Source organism: Pelodiscus sinensis, chromosome 3 (assembly GCF_049634645.1).
Source record: "Pelodiscus sinensis isolate JC-2024 chromosome 3, ASM4963464v1, whole genome shotgun sequence".
NCBI classification, from domain to species: Eukaryota; Metazoa; Chordata; order Testudines; family Trionychidae; genus Pelodiscus; species Pelodiscus sinensis.
In genome coordinates this window covers 155492792-155515553 of record NC_134713.1, presented here as the reverse complement: position 1 = coordinate 155515553, position 22762 = coordinate 155492792, and the positions used below count along the sequence as shown (strand labels likewise).

At 41.2% G+C, this 22762-nt stretch overlaps 1 protein-coding gene across 2 annotated transcripts in view; it reads left to right on the top strand.

The window, feature by feature from the left end:
* NVL (nuclear VCP like) overlaps window positions 1-22762 on the top strand; it is an 85753-nt gene that overhangs the window by 28755 nt on the left and 34236 nt on the right. For both annotated transcript variants that reach the window (XM_006133417.4, XM_075925268.1), the window contains exons 13-18: window positions 826-1096; window positions 2151-2369; window positions 6169-6273; window positions 7393-7455; window positions 11577-11696; window positions 14461-14560. In XM_006133417.4, coding sequence (XP_006133479.2) covers window positions 826-1096; window positions 2151-2369; window positions 6169-6273; window positions 7393-7455; window positions 11577-11696; window positions 14461-14560 — 878 coding nt within the window. The remainder of the gene's footprint in view (window positions 1-825; window positions 1097-2150; window positions 2370-6168; window positions 6274-7392; window positions 7456-11576; window positions 11697-14460; window positions 14561-22762) is intronic.

The following is a 22762-nucleotide window of genomic DNA, read 5'->3' as shown; positions in this document are numbered from 1 at the left end:
AGAAGTGCTCCAACATACTTCATATTTATATTGTGCCTTTTTTTTAGCTGGTCCTTAAACTAGACCTGCCTGCTCATGTTCTGCAAACAAAAACAGGGTTCTTGTAAAAAATTGAGTAGTTACAGAGTAAACAGATGATGTCATGTGCAGAAATGTGAACCAAGTAATCATTTGAGTGGGTGGTAACCCATTTGAGTTTTGGTGGAACCCAGCTAGGACATCATCTACCAGTTTAAGTCCAGTGTTGGTTTATTGGATTTTTTTGAAGACCTAACAGAACCTGTAGTTCATTCTAATGAACATCACCTGGCTGATACTCGAAGTTTCTTTTAGTGTATCAGAAGAGAATATAAGGATTAGTTTTGAGACTCTCAGCATTAAGTGACTTTCCAGTTATGTGTGAATTATTTGGTTTTTGTACAAAGGTGAAAATAAGCCAGTGCAACGCACCAGTAAGAGACTGGCTGGCTGGAGGTTGGTTTTTGGATGCTGCTGGCACTGTGAGGCACACACACATCTACCCTGAGAGCCCCACTCCCTGCCCTAACTCCTGCAAACCCCCCTCTCCGGACCTGAGTTCCCTACACTCCATCCCACACGTTTCTTACAAGTACTGTCCTCTCACACACACACACACCCATACCACACCCTGACCCTTGCCAAGGGAGGTTGCAATACAGTATCTGTAAGAAATTTTAAGTAATCTCATACCATTAGGATCTGTCCAAGTGCACTCAGATGACTTAAATCTCTGAGCAATGATTTTTGCTTTCATGTTGGAAGGAAAGTTATTGCCACTTATTTTTTTGTTTTCCTCTTGAACAGAATTCTACAGACCTTGTGCCGAAAACTAAGGCTCCCTGAATCTTTTGATTTTCAGTATTTAGCCCATATGACTCCAGGGTATGTAGGTGCTGATTTGATGGCACTTTGTCGTGAAGCAGCTACGTGTACAGTAAACAGGGTCCTGATAATGTTGGAGGAACAGAAATGGAAAGGTGTACAAGTTGGAGAAGCAACGACTGAGCGAAGCTTAGAGACTGGAACAGAAGCACTGGTAGAAAAGGATATTAAACATCTAGAGCTTCCTGCTAAGGTATTAATCCATCATTGCACTCATTTCACAATTCCTTAAGGCTGCGGTTATCAGCCAATCAGTTGTTGTTGACTGGTCCATCCTGGGAACTTTCCCAGTAGATCGTGATCTCTGGCAGTGTAATAGGCCAGCCTTTATGGCAGGGTTTCTTCCTGCCTTCCCTGGTCCAATGCCGCTCCTGGAAGCAGCCAGCATGTCCCAGTGAGGGAGGAGCAGAGGTCTTGGCATACTGCTTCTGCCTGCAAGCACTGCCCCCCAGTTCCCATTCACCAGGAACTGGAAACTGGCCAATGGGAGCTAAGAGGCTGGTGCCACCAGAGAGCGGCAGTGTTTTGAGCCCCCTGCCACCAAAGCCCACAGTGGCGTAGATATGTACTGAAAGCTTATTATAAATGGTCACTGACTTTCAAGGGCTGCATAGAATTAAAAGTAAATGAATGGCTGAAATTCCCAGTGCTGCTCCACAGAACGAGTGACATGTATCTGTTCTGAGCAATGACCTTAAAAAAAAAAAAAAAAAAAAAAAAAAAAAAGAATTAATGAATGTAAACAGATTCGTTGGCAGACCCCATAAAAGAGTCAAGATTGTGTGTACAGCCTGGAGAGAACTCTCTCTGGAGCAGTGTGGGAGGAAGTTTTCATTACCAATGCCCCTGTTGGACTTGTTTTGAGAATGTAGGTGCATATCGATATTGATAGATTTGAACTAAGACCCGAGGGTATGTCTACACTAGCCCCCTAGTTTGAACTAGGGTGGCTAATGTAGGCATTCGAACTTGCGAATGAAGCCCAGGATTTAAATATCCCAGGTTTCATTTGCATGTTCGAATGCTTACATTAGCCACTCTAGTTCAAACTAGAGGGCTAGTGTAGACATACCCCCAGATAAGTTGATCTGTCACCTTTTTCTAGTGTTAAATTCTCACATACTGTGTCTTGAATATTGCCACGTTGGATTCTGGTAGGCTCAGGGTTTCCTCTACAGCCAAAGAAAAATGACTTTGTTCTTAGAGCTTAAAATCTTGTCCGTTCTTTCTGCTTCCCTCCCCCTCAGTATGAATTGCAGAGGCTGCTGGAATTGCTAAAGGATGAAAATCCCCTGCTGGAAGAGCAGCTGCAGAAGCTCTGCATCGAAATGAATGATTTCATTGTTGCGCTGTCTTCAGTGCAGCCTTCCGCCAAGAGAGAAGGCTTTGTCACAGTCCCTGATGTGACATGGGCAGATGTTGGAGCCCTGGAGGACATTCGGGAGGAGCTCACAATGGCAATATTGGTAGGCATGAATGCTGTTTTAAAGAACTGTTAGGTGGTACAATGCTAAGATATCTAGCCAGAGTCAAACTTACATGGTATTTTCTTTGGGCATATACCCAGGGTTTTATGAGTTCCAAAGCATACTGGTCCTAAATTCTATTGAAGGTCCCAGGATTCTGCTGCATGCTGGTGTAGCAAACTGGGAATTCTTTTGCACTTTCATTTAAAATTATAGCATTCAGACATCTAACAAATATGAAAATAAATCATAATGCAATCAAACAGATCTGTTTTTTCTGAATCTAACTTGTTTTACACTGTCCCACTCTTCGAGTTTTTGGTGTATTTTGAAAGTAATGAATAACTGCACCTGACGTGTCATGGAAGTTTTGGCAGCTGTGTTCGGATAACTGAATAGTTGGTACTTTGGAAGAATGAGGCGCAGTTTGGTGTTGTAGGATAAGCATATTAGCTGGGTGCTGCTTCTATGAAAAGACCAGCAGTGAAATAGTTGTCATCTTAGTGCCTGCCCAACATGCCTAAGGTGGCACGTGACAAGGCTTGATCACCAAATTTGGTTTGTTGGTTGGATCGTTAGCTTCTCCAATTTGGAAGTACTGACGGGAGTGTGACATGAACATTGATCCATGCCTCCCAGTGAAATAGCTAGTGGTGTTGATATTTAAGATATCTGTAAATTCAAGAAGATAGTTACATTGATTTATACACTCCTTACGTTTCCATGTTTTGTCTTCATAGCAAGATAGGCTAGGAAAATATTTTACTTTTAAATTGAAAACTTACATTCTAAAGCAGGGGTCGGGAATTCCTGGCACACGTGCGTATGTGAGGAGATTCTTTTTACGGGGCACGTGGGGCAGGAGCTCAACCCCACCCTCCCTCCATGCGTTGCGGGGGGAGCAGGGCGGGAGAGGCCTGTGCACACGCGCATCCCTGGGGCTGCTTCCTGCTTCGGGGAGGGAGGGGGCTGGGCGGTTGGCCCATGTGAAGCACTGGAGCCCAGGCTGCACCACACTGCTTCCCGCGAGCTGTGTGTGGAGGTGGGGAGCCCCTTCCCCAGAGCCCCACTGCACCCGGCTGGGCTGAAGCCAACCCTAGGCAGCCCTAGGCTCTGTCTACCTCAGCCCCGGAACCACAGCTTGCAGGCAAAGGGCTAGGCCAGGGAGGGAAGAGACTCTTTTCTAACCCTCCCCTACTTCCCTCCCTCCCCCCGCCTCTCCTTGCCCTTGCACTGCTCCCATGGGGCTGCGAGTCTCAGCGCTGCGGCCCTGCCAGTGAGTGCGCTGGGGGGCACAGAGATGTGGGGGAAGGAGGAGAGGTGAAGGAGGGGGCAGGAGTTTCATTGAGGGGCATGGAGCAATGCAGGGAACAGGCTGGGGGGGATCGAAGCAGAGGAAAGATGTGAGGGGGGGATACAATTTTACTTTGCAGACACTGCAGTTTCCTTTACTCTCCACTTCTTTGCCTCCCTCCCCAACTAGCTATTTGGCTGTATTCTCATTCTCTGTCACCTTTTGGCTGTGTCTACATTGGCACCCTTTTCCGTAAAAGGGATGCTAATGAGACAAGTCGGAATTGCAAATGCCGTGGGGGATTTAAATATCCCCCGCGGCATTTGCATGAACATGGCTGCCACTTTTTTCCGGCTCGGGGCTTTGCCGGAAAAAAGCGCAAGTCTAGACGGGATCTTTTGGAAAATAAAGCCTTTTCCGGAAGATCCCTTATTCCTCTTAAAATCAGGAATAATGGATCTTCCGGAAAAGGCTTTATTTTCCAAAAGATCCCGTCTAGACTGGTGCTTTTCTCCGGCAAAGCCCCGAGCCGGAAAAAAGCGGCAGCCATGTTCATGCAAATGCCGCGGGGGATATTTAAATCCCCCGCGGCATTTGCAATTCCGACTTGTCTCATTAGCATCCCTTTTCCGGAAAAGGGTACCAATGTAGACACAGCCAATGTGTGTTATTCCCCCAACCTCCTTCTCATACTCCCACTCCACACACTCTCCTGCTGACAGACTCCCTTCCAGACTTGCCCTCCTCACCCAGTCCTGAACCCCAGCCAATCCAGATCCTGCATCCTTATCCCACTCACTGGCAGCTCTGTCCCACGCATTGAACTGCTCATTTTTGTTCCCACCCCAGAGCTGAATGGTGACCACAAAATCCACTAACTCTGGAACTCCAGAAAAGTAAATCTGGCCTATGGGAAGCCCTGAGCCTCAGTCCTCCCTCTCCCTTCCCCTTCCCCGTGGGGGCTGGAGTGCCAGAAGAGTGAGGTGTCTCAGTTGGTGGCCACATCAGTGAGGGCTGGGGGTTTTGGGAGGAGTTTTTGTGCTTCTTTCTTGTGTGGTCCTCAACTGATTTTTCTGTGGGTCAGTAACCCTCGACCCAGAAAAGGTTCCTCACCCTTTCCATAAATAAAAACATTGAAACCTTTTGTGTTGGACATAGTATTTTACTTTATTTAAAATGAAATTTGATAAACAAACATGAGAAAGTTAAAACACGTAATCTGTTTAATAATTTAAATTAAACCATTCTACCCAGCTGCAGCACTAGAAAAATGGCTCAGGCGTAATTATGTAATTAATGGTGTTTTCATTAGCAACTGGTAGTCTGTGGAAAGGTTTGCATTGACCCTGGGAGTCCACAGGCCACATGGTGGAGAGAGCCCTTCTCCTCCTCCCGAGAGATGGCATGGCCCATGGCAGGAGGATTAAATCTTAGCACGCCACTTTGGATAGGTTTCTGACCCCTGTTCTAGAGCAGTTTCTCTCAACCCTTTTTTTATAAAGTACCCCTTTTTAAAAAAAATAAGTACCCCTACTACCTAAAGTTTTCAGACACACACATTTTTTTCCTATCATTGCAACACATTTGTGTAAACAACTTAATCATAGCCAGGCGAGTAATGAAATTTTTGGGTGTAAAAAGTACAAAAATAATAATGCGCTGTAAAACATAAAACAAAATTCAGTTTTCTCCAAATTTCAGTTGTGTTGACGTACTACCCCCCAGACTTCTCTCAAGTTACCCCTAAGGGTACTCGTACCACTTGTTGAGAAACACTTTTCTAGAGCATAGTTCTTTGTCAAGGGATGGATTCTAATGCCAATGCCATGGCAAGAGTACACGGAGTCCTTCTGCACTTATCTGTAATGTATTAATGCATAATTTTTATCCATGCTTCCATATGCCTTGATTGAGGTCCTGACACCAGTTCTGTGAGGCCTTAGTTCTAGTGCTCTGAAAACTTCTGTCATATCTGATGTTGACTGCTGTTGAAATATTAATAACTTTATGAATGAACATATGTAGCTAACTTTCTAAGTTTTAGCTAAATGATCTTAAGTAATGATGGAACATTTATTGGGAAATGTATATCATTCTTATACTTCAAAAATGGTTTTGAACTGTTAAATCTTAGAGCAAAATTCATTTTTTCTGACCGTTTACTAAATTTTATCTTATAACATGTAAAATAATTGCACATGTATTTTTCACTGCAATTTACTCTTCCTTAGCAAGTCTTTACATATATTCACTATGAATACCCAGTTTAAGCAACAGGTTTTTAATAAAACAGTGTTTAAAGTCAATGATTGCACCTAAATCATGCATAAAATAGTCAGTTGTTTCTGCAAGCTGGTCCCTACTCACCTATTTTTCTGCTCCTAAACTATGCCCATATTTTTGTTGTTGAATTTTAGTGCATAGTTACACAGCTTTTGCTTTAGCTCTAACTTGCAGTTAAATGAAAATTCAGAACAGCTATAACTGATTTAGGTTTTGTTATAGGCACCTGTGCGGAATCCAGGGCAATTCAAAGCTCTTGGCCTAACAGCTCCAGCTGGTGTTCTACTTGCAGGACCTCCTGGGTGTGGAAAAACACTGCTGGCAAAGGTAGGAGTGTAAGAATGATCAGTGCTCTTCTGGCAGAAAATAAATGGGTCCAGGTCATGTGATAGGAGTTGAACTCTTGTAATTCCCCCATCAGGAGTTGAAGTACAAGCATTTCTTTAGAAGTTATACAGTTTCTTAGTAAAATAATTACAGTTTCACTTAAATGAAGAAAAAACAAGACAAAAATGAAATAGATTATAAAGAATAAAATAGTAAAGAGAGCAAAGAAAATAGTTTATTTGCAAGGCGCCCATCACTGTGGAGTCTTCCATTATGGGGGATGTGGTCACACTTGATTGGCTGTGCTCACTTTTCTTTACCACATACTTTCTATTGCAAATACTATGGCATTTCTGCTAGAGCATTACATTTTCTTATGGCCTTCCTCCCTGTCCAACACATAGTATTTTCAGAGCTGCTTTTGGTTGATTGGTTGGTTTTTTTTTTTAAAATACTGTGTGCTGTTTATGGGATGAAACTTCTGTGTAGCTCCAATCAATCATTGAGAGTTATGCAGCCAGTGTCTTAAAAATAGAGCTGGGCATAATTTTTTGATGAAGCTTTCTTTGCCATATCTAGCTAGCTAGCTATGTGTTGAAACATTTTTTGAATTTATATGGCATTTCCAAAAGTTTTTCAGCCCCACCCTCCACCCCCCTGCCAAAAAAAATCCTGAGAACATTGAAATAACTTTTTTTGAATTTCACGTCAGTTTTGTTTTAAGTTAAAAACCTCAGAAACAGAATGTTTTGTTTGACCCCAAAATGATTTTTTTTGCCTTTTCATTTCTCCAAGATGGTTTTAAAAATCAAAAACTTTTTGATTTATATCAACCCAAAATTAATTGTTGTTTTGCATTATAAAGAAGGGGATAAGAAGAGTTTTGTAAATGTTGACTAAAGTTTGACAGATTATTTCCTTTTCATTGATATTCTTTACAGTTCAGTGGACAGATGAAAAATAATATCCCATCTCAGTGTCAGTATTTTCAATCTTGCCAAAATAATCAAGGAGAGGAAATAAATTGCATTTTACTGTGATGATTCCTCAGGGACTTCAGAAAGTTTACTGAAGACCAGGAGTGGGAGCTGGATATAACTGTCTTTATCTTTTTGATAGGCTGTAGCAAATGAATCTGGATTGAACTTCATCTCTGTGAAAGGTCCTGAACTGTTAAATATGGTAAGTGTTGCTCGTGGCACTTTGAATTGGATTCTTAGCCAAAGCTTCGCACAAGTTAGAATTTTAATAATTACACAGATGCAATCTATCTAGTTTTTTCCATCCATGTGCAGAATATATTTTATGTGCACTAATGCATGTGCAGATCTGCACCACCAAAATAAACACATGTTGCGAGCTCTGATTGCTCTGCTAATCATTTGGACGGCATCTGAATCTCTTTTGGGTGGCCACCCAAGCACACAGTTTACAGGGAACAGTGTACAGAAGATTGTTTGCATAACAAAAATTTCATGGTATAACCTCTTCCCGGTTCTTATAGCCTTTGTGGCAAGGCTCTTTAGAAAGAGGAATTTTAGGTGGCTTAGATCTGTCTCAGCTCAAATGATCTTTCATGGAAAAGAAAATGAGGCAAGGGTTTCCTGGTGAAGTAGACAGTTATTTGCATCATAGCCTGTTTGTAAGTAGGGCCACACTCAAAATTTTTATTCATAATGAGAGCTGTAGGTCCTCAGCATATCTACAAATTGTTCCATATACCTAAGCAAGCTAACTACTAAGGTAACTTCAGGCAACCATGTTCGAAAATTTTATCAAAACTCATTCCCAATTTACTTTTAATAGAGGATTAAACATCAGAAAAATATGTTAATGTTCATAATATGTAGCTTAAATGTCATTGCTTTTTCTGATAAATGATTAGTACTAGTTTGAAGCTTCAGAGTCTCAAATTTCTGAGCACTCAGGTTAGATGTACTTGACAATAATTAAATTTTAATATGTGACACAGTTGATTCAAAGGAAGAGCATTAAGCTGAGCATAAACAATTAACAAAACTATCCAAAGCCCAAGATTTGGTGGTGATGGGGGACTTCAACTATCCAGACATATGTTGGGAAACTAACACAGCGAGGCACAGGCTATCCAATAAGTTTCTGGACTGCATTGGAGACAACTTTCTGTTTCAGAAGGTTGAAAAAGCTACCAGAGGAAAAGCTATTCTGGATTTGGTTTTAACAAATAGGGAGGAACTAGTTGAGAACTTGAAAGTGGAAGACAGTATAGGGGACAGTGATCACGAAATAATAGAGTTCATGATCTTAAGGAAAGGTAGAAGGGAGACCAGCACAATTGAGGTTATGGATTTCAGGAAGGCAGATTTTGATAAGCTCAGAGAACTTGTAGGTAAGGTCCCATGGGAAGCAAGACTGAAGGGAAAAACAACTGAGGAGAGTTGGAAGTATTTCAAAGGGACGTTGTTAAGGGCCCAAAAGCAAACAATTCCGCTGTGTAGGAAAGATAGAAAATATGGCAAAAGACCAGCTTGGCTTAACAAGGAGATCTTGCATGATCTCAAAATAAAAAAGGAGTCATATAAAAAATGGAAACTAGGACAACTAACAAAGGATGAATATAGGCAAGCAACACGGGAATGCAGGGGCAAGATTAGAAAGGCAAAGGCACAAAATGAGATCAAACTAGCTACAGGCATAAAGGGAAACAAGAAGACCTTTTATAAATACATTAAAAGCAAGAGGAAGACCAAGGACAGGGTAGGCCCACTGCTTAGCGAGGAGGGAGAAGCAGTAACAGGGAACTTGGAAATGGCGGAGATGCTCAATGACTTCTTTGTTTCGGTCTTCACCGAGAAGTCTGGAGGTGTGCCTAACGTAGTGAATACAAGCAGAGAGAGGGTAAGTTTAGAAGATAGGATACACAAAGAACAAGTTAAAAATCACTTAGGAAAGTTAGATGTCAGCAAGTCACCAGGTCCTGATGAAATGCATCCCAGGATACTCAAGGAGCTGATAGAGGAGGTATCTGAGCCTTTAGCTATGATCTTTGAAAAATCATGGCAGACAGGGGAGATTCCAGAAGACTGGAAAAGGGCAAATATTGTGCCCATCTATAAAAAGGGGAATAAGAACAACCCAGGAAATTATAGACCGGTCAGTTTAACGTCTGTCCCAGGGAAGATAATGGAGCAGGTAATTAAGGAAATCATATGCAAACACTTGGAAAGTAATAAAGTGATAGGGAATAGCCAGCATGGGTTTGTGAAGAACAAGTCATGCCAAACTAATCTGATAGCTTTCTTTGATAAGATAACGAGCCTTGTGGATAAGGGAGAAGCGGTGGATGTCATATACCTAGACTTTAGTAAGGCATTTGATACGGTCTCGCATGATATTCTTATTGATAAACTAGGCAAATATAACTTAGATAGGGCCACGATAAGGTGGGTGCATAATTGGCTGGATAACCGTAGTCAGAGAGTTGTTGTTAACGGTTCTAAATCCTGCTGGAAAGGGATAACAAGTGGAGTTCCTCAAGGGTCTGTTTTGGGACCCGTACTGTTCAATATCTTCATCAATGATGTAGATATTGGGATAGAGAGTACTCTTATTAAGTTTGCAGATGATACCAAACTGGGTGGGGTTGCGACTTCTTTGGAGGATAGGGACATAATTCAAAATGACCTTAGCAAGTTAGAGAAATGGTCAGAGGTAAACAGGATGAGGTTTAATAAGGAGAAATGCAAAGTGCTCCACTTAGGAAGGAACAATCAGTTCCATACATACAAGATGGGAAGCGACTGTCTAGGAAGGAGCATGGCGGAAAGGGATCTAAGGGTCATAGTGGACCACAAGTTGAATATGAGTCAACAGTGTGATGCTGTTGCAAAAAAAGCAAATATGATTCTAGGTTGTATCAACAGGTGTGTTGTAAGCAAAACTCGTGAAGTCATTCTGCCGCTCTACTCTGCACTAGTTAGGCCTCAGCTGGAGTACTGTGTCCAGTTCTGGGCGCCACATTTCAAGAAAGATGTGGAGAAATTGGAAAGGGTACAGAGAAGAGCGACAAGAATGATTAAAGGTCTAGAGAACATGACCTATGAAGCCAGGCTTCATGAACTGGGCTTGTTTAGTTTGGAAAAAAGAAGATTAAGGGGGGACATGATAGCGGTTTTCAAATATCTAAAAGGGTGTCACAAGGAGGAAGGCGAAAATTTGTTCCTCTTGGTTTCTGAGGACAGGACAAGGAGTAATGGGCTTAAAGTGCAGCAGGGGAGGTTTAGATTGGACATTAGGAAAAAATTCCTAACTGTCAGGGTGGTCAAATATTGGAATAAATTGCCAAGGGAGGTGGTGGAATCTCCCTCTCTGGAGATATTTAAGAACAGGTTAGATAGACATCTGTCAGGGATGGTGTAGACGGAGCTTGATCCTGCCTTGAGGGCGGGGGGCTGGACTCGATGACCTCTCGAGGTCCCTTCCAGTCCTATTATTCTATGATTCTATGATTCTATAATGACTTCAAGTCTTAGTTTTTCAAATCAGTTGGTGGAGAAGTGTAGTACTTAACTGCTTATCAGTAGGGGTGAAGTAGACATCAGAAACAGTGGATTTGATTGATTCTATTGTGCTTCCTCAAGTCTGCTGAAAGTGATGCTGTTAGGCAGGGAAAGAGATATCCACTATAGTAGGAATCCCTGTCTCCTTAAGTACAAAGAGGAACTGTTCTAACTCTTGCACTCTGAGAGGTTTAAAGATAAATGAATTCAAAGAGTAACAATGGTAAATTAACATGTTTGGAAAAATTGCTATTCAGAACTTGAACAATTATTTTTGCAAGTAATTACTATTTTTGTGTCAACCTCTCACATCTACTTCTTTCTATATTCTTGTAATTGCAATATGAACTTCAGATGATGCAATCTGTGGATGACTTTAATAACTAAAATGATGTGGCCAGCTAAAGAGCCACAAAGGTTCTAGTGAAGAATGTAACTATTAATTCTTAGTCAAAATGCCTCAGTTATCCATTTAAAAAAAAAAGTGGGGGCTTCTTGCCTGTTTGGCACTGAAACTGTGTTGCATGTAACACTTTTGGTAAGATGAGTATGTATAACTGTGAGACAACACAAACATAATCAGTTCAGATGTAAATCTGTCCCCAGTTAAAAACAAGTGATGAGGCAGACTTAAATTCAGTGAACTTGCAAAAGTGTGACTCCTTCTGTCTCTTAAATTATGGGCTAAATTGGAGTTTAAGGCAAAAAGGCAAAATGTAGATGCCTCTCATAGTTTCATTAAGTGCTATGTTTTGCTTATTTCAGTATGTTGGTGAAAGTGAGCGTGCTGTCCGTCAGGTATTCCAGCGGGCCAGAAATTCAGCCCCTTGCGTTATATTTTTTGATGAAGTTGATGCTTTGTGCCCTCGGAGATCGGACCGGGAGGTAAGTTTGAAAATATCTGTACAAGTAACTTTTCTCTTTTGTGGGTTTAAGAGTGGGGAGTATGTTGTGTAAACTTTGAAATACTGCTCACTGGTCCCTCCTCACAGACCACTCAGTAGAGAAGCGATGTAAATTTTCTGTCTCTGGGTAACAGTAATTCTCTTACAGGGTTACTACAAATTTAAGCCAAAGATACAAATGCAATCACTAAATGTGTAATTGGGTATGATACCTACCTGCTGATATTTGTACTCATAGCTATATGCAAATGGCTCCCAGATGATGGAAAATTTTTCCAATTGAAATGTTAGTTCAGGTGTCTCAATATCTCTTGTCGCTGGAAAGCCATAATGGAAAATAGGGTGCATTTTAGTGTAGTAGCTAACTTAGGAGCAAATCCTGAACCCTGATGGCAATAATAATGGAAACAAAAGCTCCTTAGTGTCACATAGGCTGAGTCTAGCTGATGGAACCAATCAAGGAAATGTTTTATGTAAGGAGCAGAGTGGGGTATATGGCCTTCCTAGATCCTTTTCTAATGAGACCCCCATCTGCCTTGATTGACTTGTGGAAGAAAATCTTGAGCATCGTCTACATGTGGAATTGGGTCTTGTTTAAATAACTGGTGTAGCTGTAGTAGCACAAATCCCCAGCGGTTCCCAACCTTTTCCAGAGGGGGACCAATTTTGACAATTCAGGAAGACATGGTGACCCAGGGCAATTCAAAAAATGTGTGAATGTCTCCTTAAGAGCCAACTGGCGACCCTTTTGAAATGTAACGGCGACCAATATATGGGTCCTGGCACATAGGTTAGGAAACCCTGGTATATATGGAAAGCTGCAATTTGCACAGGTGGAGCTGACTCCTTCATGAAACCAGAGTGAGTTCCACCACTGCAAATTGCAGCTTTCCTTCTATATATGTTAGGGATTTGGGCTATAGTAACTATACCAGTGTCTGAAATTAGGCTAATTTTAAGTGTAGAGCATGCCTTTTATTTGGATGAGCACAGGTGATCCTATGTGGATGTTCAGCCCCTTTTGAAGTTTTCTACAGTTGCCATCTGTGTAGTCATGGAGTCACTGCACATTGTCAATTGTGGATTGGGAGTGCAACTCCTTGCTGTGGTTAGGAAGGCTGCTCTTATCTCTCCACCAGAAAGTGAAAAAATTTATATTGTTGCAAAGCATAGCCAAGCTGATGAGTTCCCACCAGACCCCTGATGTGAACTCCGCAGGACAAAGTTTTGAGGCCCGAATAAATGTAAACACTGTGGGCCAGTTTCACTATTTTGTTATTTTAGTTTGTACATTGGTGTAGCTTCAGTTAAATCATATCAGCATAAAATTGGACTAATATAGTAGTGAATCAGATCCTAGTTCTGTATAGTTCCTCAACATTATTTTGAGGACTCCCTGTCCTGTAGTGATCAAGCAAAAGGAAATTAGTTCTCTTTTGCCTTTGTTCCAGGATCAGAGCAACAATTCTCGTGGTTCATAGTTGGGATTCCTATGATTTTAAACGTTTGTTTGCTTGTTACAATAACGTGTGTATTTCTGCCATTTGATTTGGGCAATAAAATGGCAAACTAATTTTAATGCTGATAAATGCAAAGTAATGCACATTGGAAAAAATAATCCCAAATATAGATACAAAATGATGGGGACTAATTTAGCAATAACCACTCGAGAGATCAGAGTTATTGTGGATAGTTCTCTGAAAACATCCACTCAGTGTGCAGCAGCAGTCAAAAAAAGCAAACACTGTTAGGAATCATTTAAAAAGGGAGAGAGAATAAGACCGAGGATATCTTATTGCCTTTGTATAAATCCTCTGTATAAATACCCACATCTTAAATGCTGCCTACAGATGTGGTCACCTCATCGCAAAAAATATATATATTGACAGTGGGAAAGGTTCAGAAAAAAGCAACAGAAATGATCGGGGATTTGGAACAGTTGCCTTATGAAGAGAGATTAAAAGGACTTGGACTTTTCAGCTTAGAAAAGAGGAGACTAAAGGGGGATATGATAGAAGACTGTAAAATCATGAACAGGTATAGAGGAAGTAAATGAAGAAAAGTCATTTACTTGTTCCCATCAGAACTAGGGGTCACCAAATAAAATTAATTGGTGGCAGATTTAAAACAAACAAAGGGAAATTTTTCTTCACACTGTGCACAGTCAACCTCTGGGGGAGGGATAGCTCAGTGGTTTGAGCATTGGTCTGCTGAACCCAGGGTTGAGAGTTCAATCCTTGAGGAGGCTGTTTAGGGATTTGGGGCAAAAATTTGTCAGGGATGGTACTTGGTCCTGCTGTGAAGGCAGGGGACTGGACTTGATGACCTTTCAAGGTCCCTTCCAGTTCTAGGAGATAGGCAATCTCCATTAATGTATAAATTTTATAAAAAACTCTTTGCCAGAGAAGGTTGTGAAGACCAGGACTTGAACAGGGTTCAAGAAAGAACTAGATACATTCATGGAGGTTAGGTCCATCAATACTTATTAGCCAAAATGGGTAGGAATGGTATCCCTAGCCTTTGTGAGAGATTAAAAGGACTTTGGACATCAAGGGGCTGGAAATGGATGACAAGAGAATGATCACTTGATGATTACCTGTTTCTGTTCACTTCCTCTGGGGCATCTGGCATTGGCCACTGTTGGAAGACAGGCTACTGGGATAGATGAACATTTTTCTATATTTAAATAATTCACATTCGTGCTTGCTTTCTCAATTTTGCTGGAACCACATTATTGTTTTCAGGCTGGTGCCAGTGTCCGTGTGGTAAACCAGTTGCTAACAGAGATGGATGGTCTAGAACATCGTCGGCAGGTTTTCATTATGGCTGCTACCAATAGGCCAGGTGAGATACAAAAAAATACAAAAGTTTGCTTTTTTCCACAAAGAGATTCAGGTTTAAAATTAATATATTTTAAAAACAATTATTAGTACTTTTGGGTATGTCTACACTACCACCCTAGTTCGAACTAGGGTGGTAATGTAGTCAACCGGAGTTGCAAATGAAGCCCGGGATTTGAATTTCCCGGGCTTCATTTGCATGTTGCCGGGCGCCACCATTTTTAAATGTCCGCTAGTTCGGACTCCGTGCCCCACGGCTACACGCGGCACGAACTAGGTAGTTCGGACTAGGCTTCCTGTTCCGAACTACCTGTACTCCTCGTGGAGTGGAACGAGGAGTACAGGTAGTTTGGAATAGGAAGCCTAGTCCGAACTACCTAGTTTGTGCCGCGTGTAGCCGCGGGGCACGGAGTCCGAACTAGCGGACATTTAAAAATGGTGGCGCCCGGCAACTTGCAAATGAAGCCCGGGAAATTCAAATCCTGGGCTTCATTTGCAACTCCGGTTGACTACATTACCACCCTAGTTCGAACTAGGGTGGTAGTGTAGACATACCCCTAGTTACTAACACCACCTTAGCTCATTACAATTGAAAGAACCCTCTAACGCTTTGCCATTTATGTTTACTACTTATGTTTTTGTCTGATTGAACAATGAAGAGTCGTTTTCTGGTTCTCATTCACTAACACAATGTCGGTGTTTGGGGTACAAACGCTGCAGGAAATGTTTAAACTCAAACATTGTTTCATAGAGAAGTAAAAAATAATTTCTACATTAAGATTGTTTTAAAACCCTAATTTATATAATCTAATTTAAGGCTTAACTGATTGTGACATTGAAAGCAGATTTATTGTCTTGCTCATATTTTTTGTTTGCATTGCTTAATATTCAGAAGAGTTCAGGTGATTTTCAGCTAATCTTTTTGTGTACATAAAAGCACTGTGGGGGTACGTCTACACTGGCCCCTTTTCCGAAAGGGGCATGCTAATTTTACAGGTCGTAATAGGGAAATCCGCGGGGGATTTAAATATCCCCTGCGGCATTTAAATAAAAATTCCTTTGAAGTAGGAATAAGAGATCCTCCGGAAAAGGGCTTTTTTCCGGAGGATCGGGGCCAGTGTAGACGCTCTTTTCCGGCTTTTCTAAAAGCCGGAAAAAAGCGGCGGACTTTTTATTTAAATGCCGCGGGGGATATTTAAATCCCCCGCGGCATTTAAATAAAAAGTCCGCCGCTTTTTTCCGGCTTTTAGAAAAGCCGGAAAAGAGCGTCTACACTGGCCCCGATCCTCCGGAAAAAAGCCCTTTTCCGGAGGATCTCTTATTCCTACTTCAAAGGAATTTTTATTTAAATGCCGCAGGGGATATTTAAATCCCCCGCGGATTTCCCTATTACGACCTGTAAAATTAGCATGCCCCTTTCGGAAAAGGGGCCAATGTAGACGTAGCCTGGTTGTTTAGAATAAGACGTTAGCATAGACCTAGTTTCATGCAGCCGTCAGTCTATTCCAAGTGGTCACAAATGACAGGCTATAAAACGAAGTTAACTTTTTCAGATATAAAGCTGTCTCAGTTATTTCATGATCCAGAGTTTATGGAAGTCAATGGAAAGACTGTCATTGACTTCAGTGGGCTTTTAATTAGGTCCTTGGAATTTAGAAAATAAGATTATAAATAGTCATGTAGAGCATGCTTATTTCTGCATACATTGTTTACCACTCATCTGAGTGGTATATGGCTGTTATATATTTTATACCAAATTTTCCATACACTGTCTCATCTATGTTCTCTCTCTACTTCATGTCCTTGCCACCAACCCCCCAAAACACGTATTCTAAATAAGACTAGCACAGTTGCTTTCCTCTCATCCTGGTCAAGTTTTCTGTTTCTGACCAGTCTGTCCTCATTCCTTGTTGACTTCTGCAATCTTGGGGGATGTCCGCTCGAGATGTAAGCTACTAGTTGAATAGTCAACTAGTCTCTCCTTCTCTCCTCCCTCCCCCCCCTCCCCACCTGCTGCCTCATTCTGGGGGGAGCCAGCTTAAAAGCCGGTTCCCCCCAGCACTATCTCCATGGTGTGAGTTGAGGGGGGCAAAGCTGCAGCGGTCTGGGGGAGGCGTGAGCTGGGACTGTTCCCCCAGGAGCTAACCCCTTACTACATTTAAAGTGCAGAGCTGCAGTGGAAGTGCACTCCCCCCCCCCCCCCCCGACTAATCAAGTAGTTGATGGAAATTTCATCGACTACTAAATTAGTTAATTAACTGATACTTAGCATCCCTAATGTCTCCATGGCAAGCAGAAACCTATCAAGATTTGATAGCACGTCTACGAACTCTGGACTACAGACTTGTACTCCCTTTGTACTCCCATCTATAGCTGTATAGATGTTTGGGCTGAAGCTTCTGATTCTAAAGCCTAGCACTCTAGGCTCCAGCCCAAGCCCAAACATCAGCATGACTATTTTTAGCACAACAGTGCAAGCCCAAGTCTGTAGACCTGAGCTCTGAGACTTGCTGCCATAGATTTCTCCAACTGGGTGATGTTCATATATGAGAGTGACAGCGTCTCTGTTTAAGACATAAAACTATCCTTTTCTTTTAACATGACACTTCTTAAAATTCACTCATTCAATTATTTGTATAACAGAATTGCCCATGGACCAAACTGAGGCCAGGGCCCATTCTTCAATCTAGGCATTGTACAAACAGAGTAAGAAACATTAATTTTCCTGAATAATTTTATTGACAAGGCAAAGAGTGGATACAGAAAGAGAACTTAACATGAACAATGTGAAGGTCTACAAATGCTGTGTCAGTCTGCAAGTTTTTGGTGTTTATGGGAGGTTTTTAATTTGGGTGAGGTTTTGTTAAAAAGGATTCAAATAGAGACAAAGGAAGGGAGAGCAGACATTGAAGTGAGGGGATAAGGTAGTGAGGAGAAGGCAACCATGTAAGGCATATTGAAGTGAGGCTGAAGTAAAGAGACTGGGAGGATGGGAAATAGAGTGTAAACTTGTCAACACAGGGAAAATAATGTCCAGAATAAAACCTGAAGCAAGTAGTCTGGTCTTATCAGTGCCCAAGGATCCCTTCTGCAACTGTTTGTCTCTGGTCCTCCCAGCTGAGTTTCCAGTAGCTCCTTTTCTGAAGGGTGGAGCACCATGGGCCCTGGTGTATGCCCAAAGTGAGGCTCTCCCATGTATGATTTTGGGCCTGACAGTGCTTGAAGGAGGGGTAATTCCAGGGGGGGGTCTGAGCTACTGCTGCCCCTTTTGTATTTCTTAAAGCTACATGTCACTGCTCCAGTTGCATTTGTAGTCCCTGCTTGGCACTGTTTTATCATGCTGTTCAAAACTTGTGAGCAAAGGCTTCTTATGAGACAATGTGGGCATTTCATCACCTCATCACACCTTATATTTTTTAATCTAATTTCTTGTAACTGTCAAAGTACCCTTAAAATTTTCTTATTTGGTGTCTGGTACATTGTCAAATGTACCAGATTTAAAAGAACAGGCATCTGCTCATTCGCCTAGAATGTTAACCCTGACAAGCAGAGAACTTCTTACTTGATACAGGTTCAGTTCAGTATCGCATACCTTTAAGTAATATTGGAATCTGTTGTTGGAAATGTGCAATCTGGATCCAAATGGGCTTTCTCACTCACTATGAACAGAATGCGTCCAAATGTGAATTGTGAGGTGGAGGTGTTTTGGCAGTGTAAGTACTGCTGTTCTGAAAAACACAAGTTTATGTTCAAGAATACAAATACTTCTACTGCTTTAATGGCTTATTCCAGGTCATATTCATGTTCCCCATAGGCTTTGTCTAACTGCAGTGATTTATTAGCTGTTACTTGCTAGGAGCACATCTATGGGCTCCAAGGCAGGGTCTGTAGTTGGAATCTGCTCCTGGAAACAAGTACTTCCTGAAAATACCTAATGTACTCCAAACAAAGGCTATTAGAAAAGTACACTCTGTGACTCAAGTACACTGTTTGCAATAACAAAAGGGAACTTACATCTTGGTGGCATACAGTAACTTTTTCCCTTAGTGCCAAATATCCAGGAGACTATTTAATTCACATAGAAGTTATTGTTTCATTGTGCCCATTGATGACAATGCGAGATCTTGAGTGCTTGATCAGGATTTTAATTCCCTTACGATGCATACTGAGAGCACTGAATAAAGAATGTTGCAGGATATAATTGCACAGTGTGAAATACTCAGTTTATGTAGTCAAGTATCAGAGGGGTAGCCATGTTAGTCTGAATCTGCAAAAGCGGCAAGGAGTCCTGTGGCTCTTATAGACTAACTGAAGTGTTGGAGCATAAGCTTTCATGGGCAAAGATCCACTTCGTCAGATGCATGTCATGCATATGACGAAGTGAGTCTTTGCCCACGAAAGCTTATGCTCCAACACTTCAGTTTATGTATAATCACTTAAAGATAATGACCAACTTATAATTTGGGTGCAGAAAGAAACACATTTATGAAGATGTTAGATTTAGATGTTACAGCTGGGGGGAAAAGAGGATTAATAGACTGATATTTTGGCAGAATTTACAAATCTATTATTGTATGTACAGTACCTTGAAATGAGTTTTTGTGCCCAAAGCAAATGTTTAATAATGAGTTTTTGGAAAAAATGAGACTCTAGCTCATCAGGCTTCACAGAGAAATGTATTACATGGCATAAGGACCCATTATTCAAAATGTATTTGGTGAAAAGATCTGGAATTTATGTGAGACATGAACCAAAGAAAATGAGCTATTATAGTTATTTAGAATGTGATCCTTAAACTGATGCAGCTCAAAATGTTTCATAGATTATTCTGGCTCTCCTGGAATTCAGAGAATGTGTTGGAATTGCTCAGAGAAAATAGACAACTATAATTACAAAATTTGCAGTTGTTCGAGAATCTTGAAATGCACACTTGACTGCTTGCTTCAGCACTGCACATACCAGGAGTTCTTGTATTGATGTTAAGTGTGGCACATGCTGGGTAGGATTCTCAATGTGCTGCACACTACCATCTAGCACAGTCCCTTTTGGAACATTTTTTCAGTGCTTTGTTGCATATAGCACACGGTCCAGGAACTTGTGGAAGATTAGGGTCAAGTTCCCACCATGCCACTTCATACATCCTATCATCCTTTTCACAGCCCCTAATTTTTTTAAAACTCTCCCATAGTTCACTTGTCAATGTCCACCATCTCTGACATAAGCCTACAGAGCTCAGCACAATTTTCTTGCCTGGTGCTAATACAGGACACACAGTTCTCTAATATTTGTGAAACTTGAGGGTGAATTGCTGCAAAATCGGGATTGTAATGAGGAGGATACAGAACAATAACTGGATGTTGAGGGACACTGCACAAAAATGCCAGATAGCTGCTGACATTCCCAAAATCGTTCCATGTGGCAGAGTGCTATTTCTGGGCCCAAGAAATGAGTGCTGACTGTTGGGATCACACCATCATGCAGGTTTGGAAAAGCAAGCAATGGCTGCAGAACTTTTGGATACAAAAGACCATATTCCTGGGGCTGTGTGCCAAGCTCACCTCAACCTTCCAGTGCAAGGACACTAAAATGAAGAGTGCTACAAGTGAAGCGGCAATTATGCTCTTGAAATTTACAACACCAGACTGCTGTCAGTCAGTGGGCAATCCTATTGGAATTGGAAAATCCACAATGGAGCCATTGTGACCCAAGTGTGTAAGGACATAAAATGTCTTCTCCTACACAGGACTGTGATTCCCAGAAGTGTATTAGTTGTGGTTTTTGGAGGTACCCATGGTTGTAAGACACTTGGCTACCAGCCACCCTTAGCATGAGGAGATCTTATACATGTTGTGGTTCAGTCCTCTGACTCCACAAGCAACGCGAACACTGTCCTCTCAGCCTTGCTATTCCTCTGCATGTTAGCAATTGGGCACTCCAATCTCTGGCTACGTCTAGACTGCAAGCCTCTTTCGAAAGAGGCCTTTTTGAAAGATACAAAAAGATAGAAAAAGAGCATCTAGACTACAACCAGTACTTTTGAGAAAGCAAGATGCTTTTTCGAAAGAGAGCATGCAGGCAATCTGGATGCTCTTTTTCTAAAAAGCACAGTTTGCGTTACATAGTGCCTATTTTTGAAAGAGCACTTTCAAAAAAAGGCGTTCTTCCTCATAAAATTAGGTTTTCCATGGTTGGAAAAACTGCCACGTTCTTTCAATTTACTTTTGAAAGAATGCAGCAGCAGTCTAGATGCAGAGGAAGTTTTTTAGAAAAAAGGCCACTTTTTAAAAAAAAAAAAAAAAAAAAAAAAACCCTGTAGTCTAGAGACATCCTCTGAGCGTGTCTAGCCTTTGTTCCACTAGATCAGGGGTCTCCAAACTACGGCCCGGGGGCCGGATGCGGCCCGCGAGGCCCTCTCATCCGGCCCGTGGAGACCTTTTTGGATTCAAAGGCAGAAGAAGTGAGATTGTTTCAAAACCCATTTGAAGCAGATGTGGCCAGTTGCCCAGATGAACTGCAGCTGGAAGTCATTGAGTTGCAAGCAAATGACCTCCTTAGGGACAAGTTCAAAATAGGACTGGTGGGTTTTTACCAGTTTTTGCCCAAGGAAGACTTTCCTAATGTCAAAACTTTTGCATCAAGGTACCTTTCAATCTTTGGAACAACATACCTGTGTGAACAAACATTTTCAAGAATGAAATACGTGAAGAACAATTTGAGAACAAACTTGTCCGATGATAATCTCAGGTCACTGTTGATGTTAGGGACAACAAATCTAAAGCCAGAAATGTCTGCTATTTTGGCATCCAGGAAACAATTTCACCATTCACACTAATACAGGTGTTCATGTGTAGTGTATGAATGTGTTATTAAATAATAACTGAATAAAATAATATTAAATACATAATTAAAAACAACATCCATGTTTTGATTGTTTTTTATTTGGACCTCAAGTGTGTAGTCGGCCCCCGAACTGCTGTTTGATAGTTAATGCGGCCCTCGGGCTGAAAAGTTTGGAGACCCCTGCACTAGATACTTAAGATTTGAAAAGTAGCAAGTCAAAATTTAGGAACAAATGGTAACATGTAAAATAAAATAACACTGCTAAGGCCTCAACTTAGTTACCAAGATACTTTCATGTCTCTTGAAGCTTAGCTCGCAAAATTTTTCCATCATTTTCCAGACAAAACACTCAGTACACAAGGATCAGAGAGGGAGATAATTGTCTGCTACACACTGCTTGAATGGAACCTACTTAATATATCTCTTGGTTATCTACCCTAAGCCCAAGGCTTTTAGAACATAATTTGTATTATAAATACATAACTCCTTAAATTTTATGCATATGTACATTATGAAATGATTATGATGACTAGTGGGCCATGGGCTTTTGGTAGAGACCTTACATGCCACCTTTTGTTAAACTGTTGTACGTATACTTGACACAGAGGATTCTGTAAAACTCTGCATCTCCTGTGCCCTCTTCCATTTGATTACATGATGTCAGCTTAACTTTGTAGTGATTCCAGGCCTTTGTTTAGAATAACATCAAGAATCATTGCTGTAAGGTCTGAATTTTTCCAAAATCTTGGAGAAGGCAAAGAAAGGTACTGCTGGAGACTGTGTTTCTGCAATAAATCGTAATCTGTCTGTTGCATATATTCAATGTATCCACAAACCTTGTTGATTCTTGTGCTGACTTCTTAGGTGCCTTTGTTATGCCATCATGTTCTCTGTTCTGTAAGTGCATTTTGTAATTTGGGTGGCGTGGAAAAGGGTGTTTATTTAAAATGATGAAACATGTGCTAAGCACCACCTTAGGGCATGTGTTTGAACATTGAGTAAATTTTCTTTCTCCATAACAGAAATGGAATTGTTCAGGTTTTCAGGATCATTTAAGTGCCAATGACTAAAAAAAAAGGATAAGAGGAAGCCTAGATGAGTAGTTAAAGCAAGTGGCTGGGTATTAGAACTGTGTGTTTTACTGGACTTTGTCACTAACGTATATCCTTGGACATGTCACTTAATCGCTCCTTTCTTAGCTTCCTGTTCGTAAAATGGGAATCATACTTATACAAGGGAATTGTGAGGCTTAATTTAATATTTGTAAAGCACTTTGAGATGTTCAGATAAAAGTGCATAGTTATAGTCTTTGATACTGTTGCACTAAAAGCAATTTTTAGCTGTTGGACTGACTTCTTATCATCTG